Source organism: Corvus cornix, chromosome Z (genome assembly GCF_000738735.6).
Source record: "Corvus cornix cornix isolate S_Up_H32 chromosome Z, ASM73873v5, whole genome shotgun sequence".
In the NCBI taxonomy this organism is placed as follows: Eukaryota; Metazoa; Chordata; class Aves; order Passeriformes; family Corvidae; genus Corvus; species Corvus cornix.
This window is the reverse complement of record NC_046357.1, coordinates 63,703,188-63,718,658: the sequence shown is the minus strand read 5'-3', so window position 1 is coordinate 63,718,658 and position 15,471 is coordinate 63,703,188. Positions and strand designations below refer to the sequence as shown.

Here is a 15,471-nt window from a genome sequence, read left to right as displayed (position 1 = left end):
TGCCATGAAATTATGCATCTAATGTATTTTACTTTAAGGTAATATGGGAGGCTAGCGACACCACTCAAATAAAAATTAATTTCAAAGAAATTTACTCATTTCCATCTTTTTCACCTAAAATTTTCTGTTTAACATAGTTTTTAATATGCATATTCAGACATTCTTTCACCACCAGTACAGTCCCGTGCCACTGCTTTCAACTACTTCTGAGCTTTCACAGGTTTGTCAGGAATAACAGATACTAAGGGAACATACTTACACGTACTTAGAGGCAAACCATTGTGTTCACATTAATTCTTCACAGGGAGATGAAATAAGTATCAAGCAACTTAATAGTACGTTCTCTGATAAGAAGTGTGTACATGAAACAATACAGCAATGAAAAGAAATAGGAATATTTGAAATTAAAGCCCTTAATTTCAATTTTAGCTGCTTTTATTCAGCTTGTGAGACAAGAATTCAATATAGTTAAGAGTCTGTTCATATTACAGGTAATTCTATTATTATTTATTTTTTGCAAATTTCTAGGTAAATATTCTTCCACATTGTACCTAATGTCATTGACATCAACTGCACATATCCAGCACATTTTATTTTCACAGCAGAAAAGCTGAACTAGAATTTCAACTTGCCCATATAAGGAAAAGTAAGACTTGATGAACTAGAACTATTAGCACGTAGTTATGTTTCACACTTTACCTCTGTTTCTGCTGCATGGGCTGTTGTCTCATGGCCATATATTGCATGTCCTCTTGTAGTCGATTAAGAGGAGAGTCTGGCTTGACACGAATCCCATAGTAATGATATTTGGAGTTCCCCCTTTATGAAAAAGCAAGAATTAAAAGAGCAGTAACACTAGTTTTACATATTTACATTACATTTACTTTACAATTTACATTGACTGGAAAATAATACACCCAAATCAGGTCTGGCTCTCCCATCATACTCGTTTTACATGAGTGTCATTTTACTACCTTTGAGAAATTAATTCACTCTCTTAAACAAATACTATCAGCATATTAAATTGCACTTCACTTGAGTAAGAAAAATAAAATGGAAATAAATACAACTTATCTAGTTATAGGCAAACAGCATTATTAGTGATTTCCAAATGGCAAGCTATAATTTATTTGTAATGATAAAAATCTGAAGTATAGTTACCAACACATAAACACATAAACTGTCAAAAGCAGAAGAAATAAAACCATAATATAATTTTGAAAAAAATATAAAACTGTTCAACATGACGAAATAGAACTGACAGAAAAACACTGTAATATTTAAATGCAGGTCTTATGTATTATTTTGCCTAGCAGACAAGTTTCTTATGCATAATTATTACCTTTATTTTTTTATTATAATTCAGGATTTCAATTGCACAAACCTAGTTCCCAGTCTTCTAGTCCGTAGTCCCATGAAGATTGACCGTATGAGTTTTCCAAAGGAGGCAGCATTGACTGGATCCAACTTGTGCTCCTGACAATGTCGCAAGTAATGGTTGTAAAGGGTACTTCTTGGAAGGCTCACTCCTTCTGCAGTTTCATAGTTGTCTAAAAGCCACTGAAGCTATATCACATACAAAACAGAAAAAAACCCCTGTTATATACTTTATTAAAAATATTGTAGCCATACAGCATTAACATCTGACAGTTGGAACCACTCCTCAGGTCTATTGAAAAATTACATCCTTCCTCAGAGAGTCTCTAAACGTTAGTTATACAAAAATGCTTTAGTATCTTCAGAATTACCAGGAAAGAGCAAAACTCATTGAACTTGTGACCTCAGGAAAGTGTCCTTTTCATAAAATATTTTTGATTCAGTATCACACATCAGTACGTGATAAAGGTATCTAAGCTTTGGAGACAAATTGTTAGTATCACAAAGAAATAAAGTAATTATGAATGTAATACACATAAATTGCAGAAAACAAACTCCTTGGACAAAATAGTTAATGCGTTTGTAAACCTGGAATATTACACTGTTTCTCTTTGCCTGTTATTAAAAAACATTAAGATACACATAAGAAAAAAGCTACTGCGTAACATTGGAAAATAACTGGTACATCTATAAATCATTACGGATACAAACCCTTTCAGCTGTAGCCTGCTTGCCTTTGACTTCCAGAAGGAACAGAATGAGTTTCTTGGAAAAACAGTAACCCTTTCACGTAATGTGGTAGATAATTAGAAACGTGCAAGAAGAGGCTTTATGTAACATCACTGGATGTTCTAAGTAGAGCACACTCATGAAACACCTCTAGCTGTTGCTAATACCCAGAAAAAGTAAAAGGGACAATTTAATAGTCCTGAATTTAATATCACAGGAAAATGACAAAATAGATCAAAACTAATATAGTCTGAGAATACATTAAAATTTGGTTGGTTTAGTTTTTTTTATAAGTCAACATTTTCCTTATTTTTCTCAGTACTTGTCATGGAACCCTAGAATTTTCTAAGCTCTAGAAAAATACAGATGAAAGATGAAAATGCTTCCAAGACATAACATTTTTAGCTTCTTTTGCAGGTAATTTTGCATTTCAAATAAACAAAATGAAAAAGTACAGTTAATCATCACTTATCATATCATTATTTTATATGTACTAACATTCACAAGTGCTTCCAAACTGAGCATCTGTTGTTTTGAAATAAAGCTGAAGAAAAGGTATAATTGCAAACATTTGATTTTTATGTGAATGTATTAAACTAATTTCACTAGTGACCTGACCTAAGCCTGTCTTGGCTTACAAACAGAGGTAATTATAATTTTCAACAGCTGCAATCTATCCATATTGAAAATCTGTTATTACATCTGTATTTTTACTAATACATTTATATAACATTTGTCATATATTATTATATCTAGAATTGAATCACAACAATACAGAATGTGAAGTACTTCTGCTTTCACCAAAAGGAAAAACTCTGTCAATCCCAAAAGACTGACAAACAAAAAATAATTATTTTGTAATTAAGTTCTGTATGTAGCATTAAAGATATTTTCCTCCAGATGGTTTCTAATCTATTATTAATCACTTCAAGTGCACTTCATTAATTATATGAATTTCTAACAGATGTTATTTCAAACATAACTTGCATTATTCAACACACAAAAAAACCAAATCAAAAGTTAAGTGCAATATAAGAATTTTTGCTCTTGGAAGGAGTTACTTAGTAGCAAGGGCTTGAAATCCTTACTTGATAGATTATAGCCTGGAAGAAAAAGTGCAGTTAATTCATGATTTTAAGAGAAAATTGAATGCAAACATTTTTGTAAGCAACTTTTTAAAGAACCCAAACATTTTTCTACCAAGCTGAAATACAACTCTAAAACTATTCAGGTTTGAGTCCTGGCTTATAAATTTGTAGTACTGACCATAATGTATTGGTAAGACGGGGAAAGGTATGAAATATTTACAGAGCCAGATCTGTTAAATTGAGTGTGACTTCAATTAAGCTGCAATGTTTATAAAGCAGTCAACTATCAATTAATTAAGTTGATCTCATGCAGAAATACATCAAGAAACAAAAGAAAACAGAGGAGAAATTACAAACTCTTTAAAATGAGAACGCATGTATTTAGGAAAAAAAAAATCCTACAAAACCTCATTGAGGTATCAAAGGGTGAAAATTTAAATCCCAAACTAAAATTTTCCCACAAATTAATTTATCATCTGCAAAGTGTATGCTAACTAAAAACACAATTTCGAATTCTATTTTAAAATCCACTATTATTTTAATAAAGGCCAAACCAAATCATTAGAAGGCGAAGTCAAGAAAAGTAAAGAGACAAAGACTACATCCACACCTGAACTTCCTCCATACTGTCCTTGAGTTTAAAGACAATAAGCATTGCTTTAAAAACAGGCAAAACATCCAGTAGGCTTGATCTATGTTTTAAATTTCTTTCAAAATGACCAAAACTAGGAAAGATTTATTGCCACAAAAATTTGTACAAGGCTTGTCAAAGGTCAAAGATATATCTCTATCACAATACTTTTCACAAAGTATTCACAGTCAAGAAAGAAATACTGTAAGCCTTAACAGCTGGAAAGACTGTGATCTTCTGTGCAAATCTCGTTATTAGGAAGACACTGTGAATAGTGCCTAGAACAAGGAACGAGTGAAACACAGTTTACCGAGGCACTCCAGCTTATCTTGTAATCTTTCTTGGTTTTATACCAAGACTATGGACTTCCTAAGAGGTTTAGGCAGAAACTTCTAGTGTTCTAAGTCTTTCCACAGATTTCTAAAGCCAAAAAAAGTTACAGTCTGTTAAAAATTACATTTAAACAATGATTTTGATATTATCGGTCTAATACTATCTATTATTATTTAAATGATAGTTTTGATACTGTCTTATCTTCAAAGTAATTATTTTGTAAACACACAAGGTGGAATCTAAATGTCCTCCTGTATATAATTTTCTGTAACTTTTTATATTACAGCTTTCCTCTTCCAATTTCAGATCTTTTTAAGAAAAAAAAAGCTTGCCTAAATTCTCCACAAAACACTTTTCATTTTAACTTTGACAAAACCAAACCCTACAGGAAAAAAAATCCAAAATCCAAACCCAAATCTTCTAAAGCATACACTTTTAATTTGATTTCCAAAGGACAATCTCTACCATCATATTCTACATTCAGACTGCAAACTAAATTTCAATTTCTTCTGTAAAGCAATAAAGGAATTTGAATTTATATCGTAAGTAAAGCTGAGAAGGAAAAAAAAAGTAAGATGAATACAAACCAATCAACATGGCAAAAATACAAAATGCAAAACCATAAATATCAACAGAAAAAAAAACATTTCAGAAAAGACTAACAACTTACAAAGTAATAATATTACCTATATAATAAGTTTAAAATTATCTTGGGCTTTTTCCCTTATTTTAAAGTTACATATAGTGAACTTATCACTATATTTGGAGATCATGTTTTTGCTGAAATATCTTTTAGCTTTGTTTATGAAAAGTTCTTAACTGTAAGACTTGCAGGGTAAGAACAAAGTAAACGGCAGATGAACAAGACATTTCTGTGCACTTCAAATTAATACAATACTTTCAATTTCTACCAGGCCATTGTAAGGATCCTTAGGATTCTTAAATAAGTAATTTCAAAATAAACACTCTAGTCAGAAAAAATGAAGAAACACCTAGGAATAACCTAAGTATATTATCTAGGTGTGCTCTTTGTTTCTTCTCCTCCTCTTCACACGCCCCAGAATTAGTAAATGGTACACACTTCTTATGATGTAGACAACTTTGTTTAAAATGTCAAAAGCCAGCTAATTTAGAATTAATTGAACCTTAGCTTGACATTTACACTGTAACCCGCAAAACAGTCAAATGTGTTAACTTGTTCTAACACAGGTGTAGAGCATAGGAAACAGGTAACACTCTGCAATATACCATAAAGACATTTAATCTGACAAAATAAAGCCATGGGAGGTGTAGTAGAAGATTACAAGCAACTAAGATGGGAAGATTAAGAGCAAAAAGTAATAATAAAATAAAACAAACATTTAGAGGCAGGCTAAGCATGCAGAACAAGCAAGAGAGAGTGTATGTGAAGAAGAGACAACTTACATGGCTGTTGAGAAGAGAGCTTCTGTGAGTGGACAGACCATCAGACTTTTGCAGTGTCTCAATCGCCATTTCAATCTGATAATAGATGTCATTAAAAAAAGGACTCAAGATGGGATAGTAAAAAAGCCTGATCAGAGAAGTTTTGACAGATTCCTTATAGATCAACAGAAATGCCTGCTTTATTCCTGGCTAGGGCATATATTTTATTAAAAGGCCTCATTCTAGAGTCCCAGTGAACACAAGCCTCCTCAATGAGGTCAGAAAGTCATTTTGCTTGTATGTATACTGCAGGATCACAGCCTCAAAGTTCATTTTACCTTCCAAGATGCTCAGAATGAGCTCAAAGGAGTAGAATTACTGGTGAGCTGCATTGAAATAAAAATAACCCAGACTGAACAAAAATATAATCACTAAAGTAAAAAAAAAGTTAAATAAAAAAATCCCTACATGATTTTGAGAAAGGCCTCCATATGTTTTCCCTTCAACTAGATCAGGAAGAGACATGCAGAGCTTGCAATAAGAATTGAATTAGAAACAAAACTTTAACTATCTGAAATCACAGATTCAAATCCCAAACCAAAGTAATTCAATAGGTTTTTACACCATTAGCTTCACTGGCAATAGGTTTTACACCACTATTAGTTTCACTGGGACAGGACATCAACCCTTACTGCTGTCAGCACCCTTTGAAGATCCCCAGCTGTCAAAGTAAATGGAAAGTCAGGAGTTACACAGACTGCAGGATCCAGCCTTTGGAAAAGCAGATTTGTTCACAATAATTTTGCTTTTAAAAAGGAAAAGAAAACACAGTATTACTAAAATACAAAGTAGAATTTTTTCAAATGCAAAGGTATGATTACTCTCACATCCATTTTCTTTCTTTTATTTTTTAATAACAATGGATATTTTGATTTTGATCAGTTTGGTAACAACAATATTAAAGAAAAAACCTAAGTGTAATTTATCTCGGGGGCCAGAAGAGCAAAAACCAACAATGAAAATGACAGAGACAATGGAATGCACAGTAAGAAAAGGCACACAATTATTAGCTACAATGAATGGCCAAAATGAAAGCAATGGAAACCACCACTTACACTTTTTAAAAACACTTGTAATTATCTCTGTAAACATTTTTAATGAGCCCTCTCTATCCTACTTCAAATATCACAGTACTAATCATAATTTTAGTGACATAATTTATCAATTTTGGCTGAATTTACTCTCTGTATAATAGAAACTGAAAATTACTACATCTGATACTTGAATTTACCTGTAAAATTAGTTTCTCCTTTTTTTCCAGGGCAATTGACAAGTATTTTAATGTATCTGCTGTGAGGAGTAATTTCTTTTAACTGTGTAATATTTGCTTTTCAAGTCTTTAAAAAAAGGTAAATTATTAACTATACACAATTCTTACGTAAGGAAACATTCTTGCTTGGCAATAATGTTTTTCTTTTAACAGCGTGACTTCTTCACCAACTTGCTTCAGTGGCAAATACTATGAGGTCAAAGTATTCAGTCACACAGCAAATTTTAAAAGCATGCTGCAAGATAAAAACTACAAGCTGAAAAGATCATCATATGGTCAGTTTACTATATATTGTTGCCAGAGAGTTTCTCTTCCTAACAAAATGCTACAATCAAACAATGAAGACTGTACCAACATTTAAATCCTACATCTGACTGTTATGTCACATGTACCACAGTGTTTTCTCCACAGCAGTACTGTACACTGGGGTTACACCGCCTTCTGCTCATTCCCACTACTGCCCTACTTTCATTTCGTTGCTGCAACTTGTGGCCTTCTTTGTTCAGAGAACCAGTATGTTAAAAAGAAGTCATTTCACTTAAAAAGAAAAGTGGCATTACAGATGACGCTCATTCCTCACTGCCATATTGATTCCATGACTTTTGGTGCTAACTGTTGGGCTTTTTGTCATTTGGGGTTTTTTTGTTGCTGGAGTTTCTTTTAGTAGATTTCATCAGTATGACCACTGAAGGCAAAAATCTGTATCCACTTTTACTGCATAACACAAGCCAAGCGACATTGGTTACCACTAAAACATGTTATTTATCACACTCAAAAATGGGATCTATATTTAAAATGAGTCTCCACCATATTCTACTAGGACAAGCTTAAAGAGAAATGGCTTTCACTACTAATTATTTTCTTCACCATTTTTAGACTTCATTTTGATAAAATGAACTTTCACCTTTATCTGACAGATGTCTCTACAATGCCAGAAACCCTCTTTGCATGTAGGTTATGAAATTACTTCTTAACTATTTCTAAGCATAAAATACGATTGATTTGAAGACAGATTTTCTAGACACGAAATGATTCACTTGCCCTTTCTGAAAACTTATGGCTACTTCTTGTTTCACTCTATTGGTACCCTGCAGGGCTCAATTCTAGGGCCAGTTGTGTTTGTATTTTTACCAATGATCTGCATATAGGAGTTGAATTCACCATTAGTAAGTTCGCTGATAATATCAAACTGGAAGGTGCTGTTGACTCTCTTGAGGGACAAGGGTCCTTGCAGAGAGAGGGATCTGGATACAGTGGAGCACTGGGCCATCACCAGTGACATGCAAATGACAAGTCAAAAAGCCAGATTCTGCACCTGGGATAGAGAAATGCCAGACACGAGGCTAAACTGGGAGAGGGGCAGCTCTGGGGCTGCAGAGAGGGCTCTGGGGGTGCTGGCTGGCAGCAGGCTCCGCGGCAGCCAGCAGCGTGCCCTGGCAGCCAGGAGGGCAGCAAACCCATCCTGGGTGCACCAAACTCGGCGTCACCGGCCGTCCAAAGAGGTGACCGGCCCTCCGTGCCCAGCGCTGGGGCAGGGCCTCCCCCTGAGTGCTGGCTGCAGGTCTGGGCTCCACCATTTCAGAATGATGGGAAGGTCCTTGAAGGTGTCTGCAGAAGGCAAGACAGATGGTGGAACGACTGGACACTGTGAGGAGCTGCTAAGGGCTTTGGGCTTGTCTAGGTTGGAGAAAAGGAGGCTGAGGGGCAACGTCCTTGCTCTCTACAGCTTCCTGAGGAGGAGAAGTGGAGAGGGAGGTGCTGATCTCTCCTCCCTGGGATGCAGTGATAGATGTGTGGCAATGGCTCAAAGCTGTGCCAGGGGAGGTTTGGATTCACCATCAGGAAGCATTTCTTTATAGAGAGCCTGGTCAAGCCTGATGATACTCTGAGCCTGTCAGTGTGTAAGGGGCATCTGTACAGTGCCCCCAACCTGCTTTACCTTTGGGTCAGTCCTGAAGTGCTCAGGCAGCTGGGCTAAACAATTCTTGTAGGTCCCCCACAGCTGAAATATTTTATTTTCTTCTACTCTCTTCTTCCAAGCTTTTGGGTTTTCAAGAGGTTTTATGTGACACAGAGTACCACATGTACAGGAAATAGAAGCTACCCAAGTAAAAAGTTCCTTATGTGAAGGATCTGTTCTTTCAAGCTTTGAAGTTCTAAGTTCTGCCCAGGGACTTTTATTTAGGCTCTAGAAAAACTGAACATTACATCTCTATTCAGAACAGCACTTAAGCACAAACACAGAATAACTACACAGGTAATACAGTGTGTATTATTATGATATTTTGTGGAAAGATGAAAGTAATTTTAACATTTAAAATTATATTCTGTGTAAACACAAAAGGAAGACTGATACCCAGGCATTTTTAACAATAAGCAGTGAGATATTCCAGGCATAACTTACTACATATATATCTGATAAGTTAAATAACAAGAATTTCACTTATCTGAATATGTGCTCAGTCATACTTCCCCCATTTTTCTCTTAATAAGGCTAAGACATTCATTTAAAAGTTCTGATAACTGAAATGTACATTATCACTTCCACTGCAATTCCAACTAAACCATGTTAAATGTTACACTACATGTAGGAACGCTAATCAGTTTGCACAGTTACAAACATGGGCAGTCACTAAATTAAGAGCATTACAGATGAGAAAACTATGATTGTGAATTTTTTCAATTTACTTTGTTTGACAGATAAAATACTGCCTTATACTCTGACATAATCATTAAGGAATAAGGATATTCTCCTGGGGTCAAAAAATTCAGAAGTTTGAGCCCAGTATATGCATCTATAATGTAATCCTTACATGATCTACTGATTTGGAAGTTATTGACTCTTTTTCCTAGGTTATATCTTAGTATTCATTAACATGTTACTAGATAAACAAATTATACCTAATAGTCTAAGATGCATATAGCACAGACATAGCAAACACCTATCCCAAACCCACTTCGAAAAAAACTCCCTTCCTCTTAGGAAGAAGAAAGAAATAGTGCTTTTCCATATGATTCAATTAACCATTTCCACGACCAACTAACAATTTAACACTTAGTACAAAATATTTATAGTAAGTTGCTCTGAGGAGGTCAGGACAAGAAAAAAGAAAACAATTTGCAGAAATTGAAGTCCTGGTATAGTAATTAATCTGGGTATCCTACAATTATTTCTTTATCTGTTTGCATTTGCAAACCGCCCTCCACCAGCGGCAGGGAAGGCAGGTGGTATCTTAGAATTCAATACATTGTTGCAACATGATGAAAAAAGATAGCTCCTGTCTCTTTTTCCACAGGCACCTCTCATTCACAATGCCCTTTATCCACTTCCAAAGGTTCACCCTTTTAGGCTTTAAAGGAAGTGAAATTCTAAAGCAGCTATCATCACAATGCTCCATTATGAAGGAATTACTAATTCATCGTATGTATGCAAGAAAGACTGATTTGGTACAGCTAGCTAAGTCCTGGGTACTTGTGGCAATTGTGCCTACCTAAATAAGGCAGAACTAATCTGAAAATACAGGATAAATGGACACAGGGCTTTTGAAAATGTGACACTTTCACCCTTTTAGGACGCCACAAACATGCATGATTTATGGCGCCTTTCAGTTCTATTTCAGAACAGAGTATTCACGTATGTCATACTGTTTTCTGAAACCTGTTCCAGAGAGTTGTGTTAGGCAGACAAGCTTCCCCAAGAAAAAGAAGCTTGAAAATGAAATTGTATTGACCACATGAGGAGAACTCCAATCCAGCCCACACAGATGGGAGACTTAAATCTAAAAGATTTGCATTCCTGTCAATAGAAAAAGCTGTAGCGACACCTACAAACAGGTTCTATGAAATTTTGCTCAACATATTGAAACAATACTATGAAGACAAACAGAAAGATACTTCCTTAAGTCTGTGGAATGAGAGAAATGTAAATATGCAGAAAAAGAAGAGCAAAAAAAAGATGTAAAATAAGTGCAGTATTTTACATAAAACTGACCTTAAAAGAATGCTGATAAACCTTAGAAACTTAGAAAAATATGTGCTTTTTTTTTCCTAAAAAAACCCCTTATTAATTGTAAATATGAAACTCTAATATACATAACAGATGCTGGTCCAAACACCTGCTGCAAATGCACACCCACCAGTAGTCTGTAGGTACATAAGGCCTGCATACTGACTAATGAATACAGCATGCTCTCTAGTGATTACAAAAGAATATATAGAGTCATTTGGGAGAAAAAGCACACCTAGCAGTCATAGACTGGAGAAATAAAAAATGCCTGGAGTTAAGTCAGATTACCTTTTCCTTCCCAAATTTTCAATTGAAACACTGCTGCCCACGTCCCAAGGGACCTTGACTCATTTGAGATGGGCTGATGCAAACCTCACGGTTGGGTGAAGTGTGTGAGAGCAGCCCTGCAGAGAAAACTTTGGGGGTGATGGTTGATGAAAATTCAATATGAGCTGGCAATGTGCACTGGCAGCCCAGAAAGCCAAAGGTGTCCTGCATCCAAAGCAGCGTAGGCAGCAGGGCCAGGGAGGGGATTCTGCCCCTCTGCTCTGCTCTGGTGAGATCCCACCTGCAGTGCTGCATCCAGCTCTGGGGTCCCAGCACAGGAGGAACATGGAGCAAGTCCAGAGAAGGGCATGAGGCTGATAAAAGGACTGGAGCACCTGCCCTACAAAGACAGGCTCAGAAAGCTGGGTCTGTTCTGCCTGGAGAAGGTTGCATGGAGACCTCACAGCAACTTTCCAGTATCTGAAGGGGGCCTGTAGGGAAGGTGGAGAGGGACTCTTGCAGGAACTGCAGTGATAGGGCAATGGGTACAAATGGGTACAGTAATGGGTACAAACTGAAAGGGGAGAAATATAGGTTGGATATTAGGAAGAAATTATTTACTGTGAAGGTACTTAGATACTGGAACAGACTGCCCAGAGAGGTTGTGGATTCCCCATCCCTGGGGGTGTTCAAGGCCAAGTTGGATAAGGCCTTGAGCAATCTGGTCTAGTGGAGGTGTTCCTGCCCATGGCAGGGAGGATTGGACTTTTGGATCCAGATTGGATCTTTAAGGCCCCTTCCAAACCTTTTTCAACATTCTATGATTCTATGTTAATCTTCTTTGCTAGAAGTTCTCAAACATAGGGTCAAACAGACCAATTTACCATCTTTTCCCCAGATCATCCAGTTATTTGTATACCTAATGTCTATTATATACATCTTTAAATATATTCTAAACCTTTTTCTCTGTGGTCATTTCCCTCACATTTGGATAACAAAACAAAAAAATCCCTTGTCAATCTCATCATAAGGACTTTTAAAATATATACATTCCACCTAACATTGAAAAACACATGTAAACACATCAGAATTACTCACACCGGAGAACCAAAATAGAGAAACTAAAAAGAAAATTCAATTCAGATTGCTATTAAACTTGAAAACATTCACAGCATGACAGCCTTAGATAGAGAGAGTGGCCATATTAGGACCAATGTGTATTTAATCAGTCACAAAGAAAAGCAGTAGTCCTTTAGAAAGGTGATGCATCTATGCCATTGATAACCAGACTGTTTTGAGAGCATCATGTCAAGTCTTCTGGCATCCAGTTTAAAAGGCATTTTTAAATAAAAAGAATTAACAGAAATTCTTCCCATGGACTGAAAGATACCTATTTTTGACATCTTATGATTAAAAAATTGTGTTTCTTAAAATCTTTTAAAATCAGTAACTGGAATATTACATTGCAATAAAGTGAGTTTCCAACAACTTGGTTTTTTGATAAACAAATACCAGAATAAACATTAAACTGCCGAAAGTGGAAACACTATAGCTGCTACAGGGCTTTTATGCAGAAAACGAGGCTGGCTTGTACCAGAGGAGAAGCAAGGAGCATAGACAGATGAAGCCAGAATGCAGTCGGAGTAGGTGTGGCTGACCTCAGTTGCGTCATTCTCCCTTTCCCCCCACATTCCTTGTCTTGTGAAGATGACATAGTCTCAATGCAAGATTTTACAGTGGAGCAGCAAGGCAATCAAAGGGACAGAGAGAAACATAAATTGCTTTGGTGACATTGCTGCACTCAAACCTCTGGAAGAGAGGGGGAGAAGCCATGATGCTTCACAGCTCTGAAGCAAAAAACAGAGCAGAAGAAGGCAGAGGTTTATCAAGGCACAAGATCCACCTGATACCTTTTTTACACAAAAGAAGTCACTGTGCTCAGTTGCAGAAATGATAAGTAAATATCTTGCCTTTATATGATGTCAGACCAAATGATCTAATAATCCTTTTTGTATAAAAGTCTGTGCATCTTTGATTTGATCAGAAATGTTTTATTTTACGCTAAAATGGATTTAGCTAAATCAAAATTATCAGAAAAGTTGAGGAATGGAGGAGGAAAAAGCTCCTGTACCAAGAAAGAAATTAATAAATAAAACCTCATCTCAAATTTAAATCCAAATTACAACCTTTCTGCCTTTAATGGAAGATTTGATCGTTTTTCTGGAATAGTTATAATACTTCCACTAGAACTGCATTATCAGGATATGGTATTTACATTGGGCCTTCTTACTTCTTCTTGTTCTCTCTCCAATAATTACAACATATTTTTGGCAGGTACCATCCTTTCTTTAAAGTTAATATCAACTTTTGCACGCTGTGCTTACTAGCAGAACTAATAGTTTGTGGTGCTACATTATATCCATATTAATTTTGATTCTATTTTCACGCAGATTTGCACTGAAATACGATGAATTTCTGTAACAGCGTGAGTGGAGACCTCCTATGGTTGGTGATGACTGGTGAATGACAACTGGAAATTGAGGATCAGTCATAAAGCTTGTTAGAGAACAAGACTAATAGATGGGAGCCTCTCACTGACTGACAAGCATAACAACACATTTATTACTAGAAACTGTATGAATTTTTTAACCTCGTGATATTACAAAATATGGTGATTAGATCACCTTCTTTCATCACAAGAACAATCTTGGGTGTTTACATTTGGGAAAAAAAATGGAAGGTGATTTATATTTCATTATTAACATGGAAATCCAATTTTTTGGAGAGTCCCTTCAATATAGCAGCTTCTTCTTTAATGAGAGCTACCAGTTAACCAAACAGATGACTCTTTCATACAAGTTTCAACATGCAAATTCATTTCAAATAGACATCCAGCTAGGCTAAATCACTTCTTCTTCAATGCAATCACAGTATGTTCTTCACCAATCCACAAACATACTCACATGAAAATGATAATTTTGGAAAGCTTACTGAGCATCTTATACAGAAGTTCTTGTAATCTGAATGCCTTTCTGTTTTAGTAAAAAAAAATCCTTTTTAGCATGTAGAGAAGTAGTTTAATAGGCCAGTAAGGGATATAATGGGAAGAAGCAGTGAAATCAATGGAAATGAAAAAAGTAAAAAAAAAGCCAACAAATGTTCTTAATGCATACCAACATAAACCACTACCATATATATGTTGGAATAGTTTTGACAGATCACAAGTCTTGATATTTTGGCTATAAAAGCAGTACTACTACATGCTATAGTTTAGTAAGGACAGCTTTTTTGTATGAATGTTTGACAGAAAATTAAAACAAATTAAATATTACAACCAAAATATTAGCTCTTTATTAAAATCCTGAAGCAGAACTCAGAATTACATTAAACCATGAAGAAAAAAGTGAAAATAAACTTAAGTTAAAAAGCCTTTTATTGAATTCTGCATAAAACCAATCGCATACCTGCTGAAGAGTCAATTAGATTCTTAATTTATCTGAAAGACAGTTAATAAAATTTACCTGTTTTATACATTTGACTTTTAACCTGAAACTCTTTTGTTTCTTTCTTTCTTTTAACTTAAGCTAGATGTATCAGAAAGAGATAAGCTCATTCATACAATTAATTTGCTTATTACAGAATGTAATGATTTGATCAGTGAGGGTGATAAATGACAAAACAAGTGAAGTTATCAGCTGAAAAGAGTAAACAGAAGTCATACCTCTAAGGCAAAATAAAGAGAACTTGTGATGACCACATATATTAGTAAACCGATTTTTATTAATTTCTATATCCTTTTTCTCTACATGAAAATTCTCCAAACTAATTCAAAATTTGGAAAAATTTTCTGTGTATTATGCTGGCAAACCAGTCTGGATACAAGTTGTTTTGATGGCTCCAATAAATTCTCTATACAAGAATGAAAAAAGTTATGATGGTAAAGATCAAATGAGGATCACAAGTGAAACAAGCTCTACCTATCTAAGGTGCAATCCAATTAAAGTACTACATTGCTTTATTTAACTCAGTTTAATTATGCCCCCTAGTAAAATTAAAACAGACTTAGTGCTTTCAAGTGAGTTTAAACTGAACCTTTAGTGTTTCAATTAATTCTTGAATATTTCAGCTGAGACACATGAAGCCTAAAATTATGATCTAAAATCATGTTATGTCCCACATCCTTAGCAAGAAATGTACTTCTGATGTACTCTAATATATCATACCTATAGAACTATATTATACAGAAGAAATAACACTCAAAGAAACAGAGGAAAATATTTTAGTGCCAAAATGCAATTTAATAATT

General features: G+C 35.2%; 1 protein-coding gene across 4 annotated transcripts in view; it reads right to left on the bottom strand.

Moving 5' to 3' along the window:
• Positions 1–15,471, bottom strand: part of RFX3 (regulatory factor X3) — a 110,147-nt gene that overhangs the window by 19,260 nt on the left and 75,416 nt on the right. For 3 of the 4 annotated variants that reach the window (XM_039566878.1, XM_039566876.1, XM_019282007.2), the window contains exons 5-7: positions 5,584–5,658; positions 1,385–1,566; positions 700–819 (exon numbers count right to left, since the gene is read on the bottom strand). In XM_039566878.1, the coding sequence (XP_039422812.1) occupies positions 700–819; positions 1,385–1,566; positions 5,584–5,658 (377 nt within the window). The remainder of the gene's footprint in view (positions 1–699; positions 820–1,384; positions 1,567–5,583; positions 5,659–15,471) is intronic. The other variant, XM_039566877.1, reaches the window with a different exon arrangement.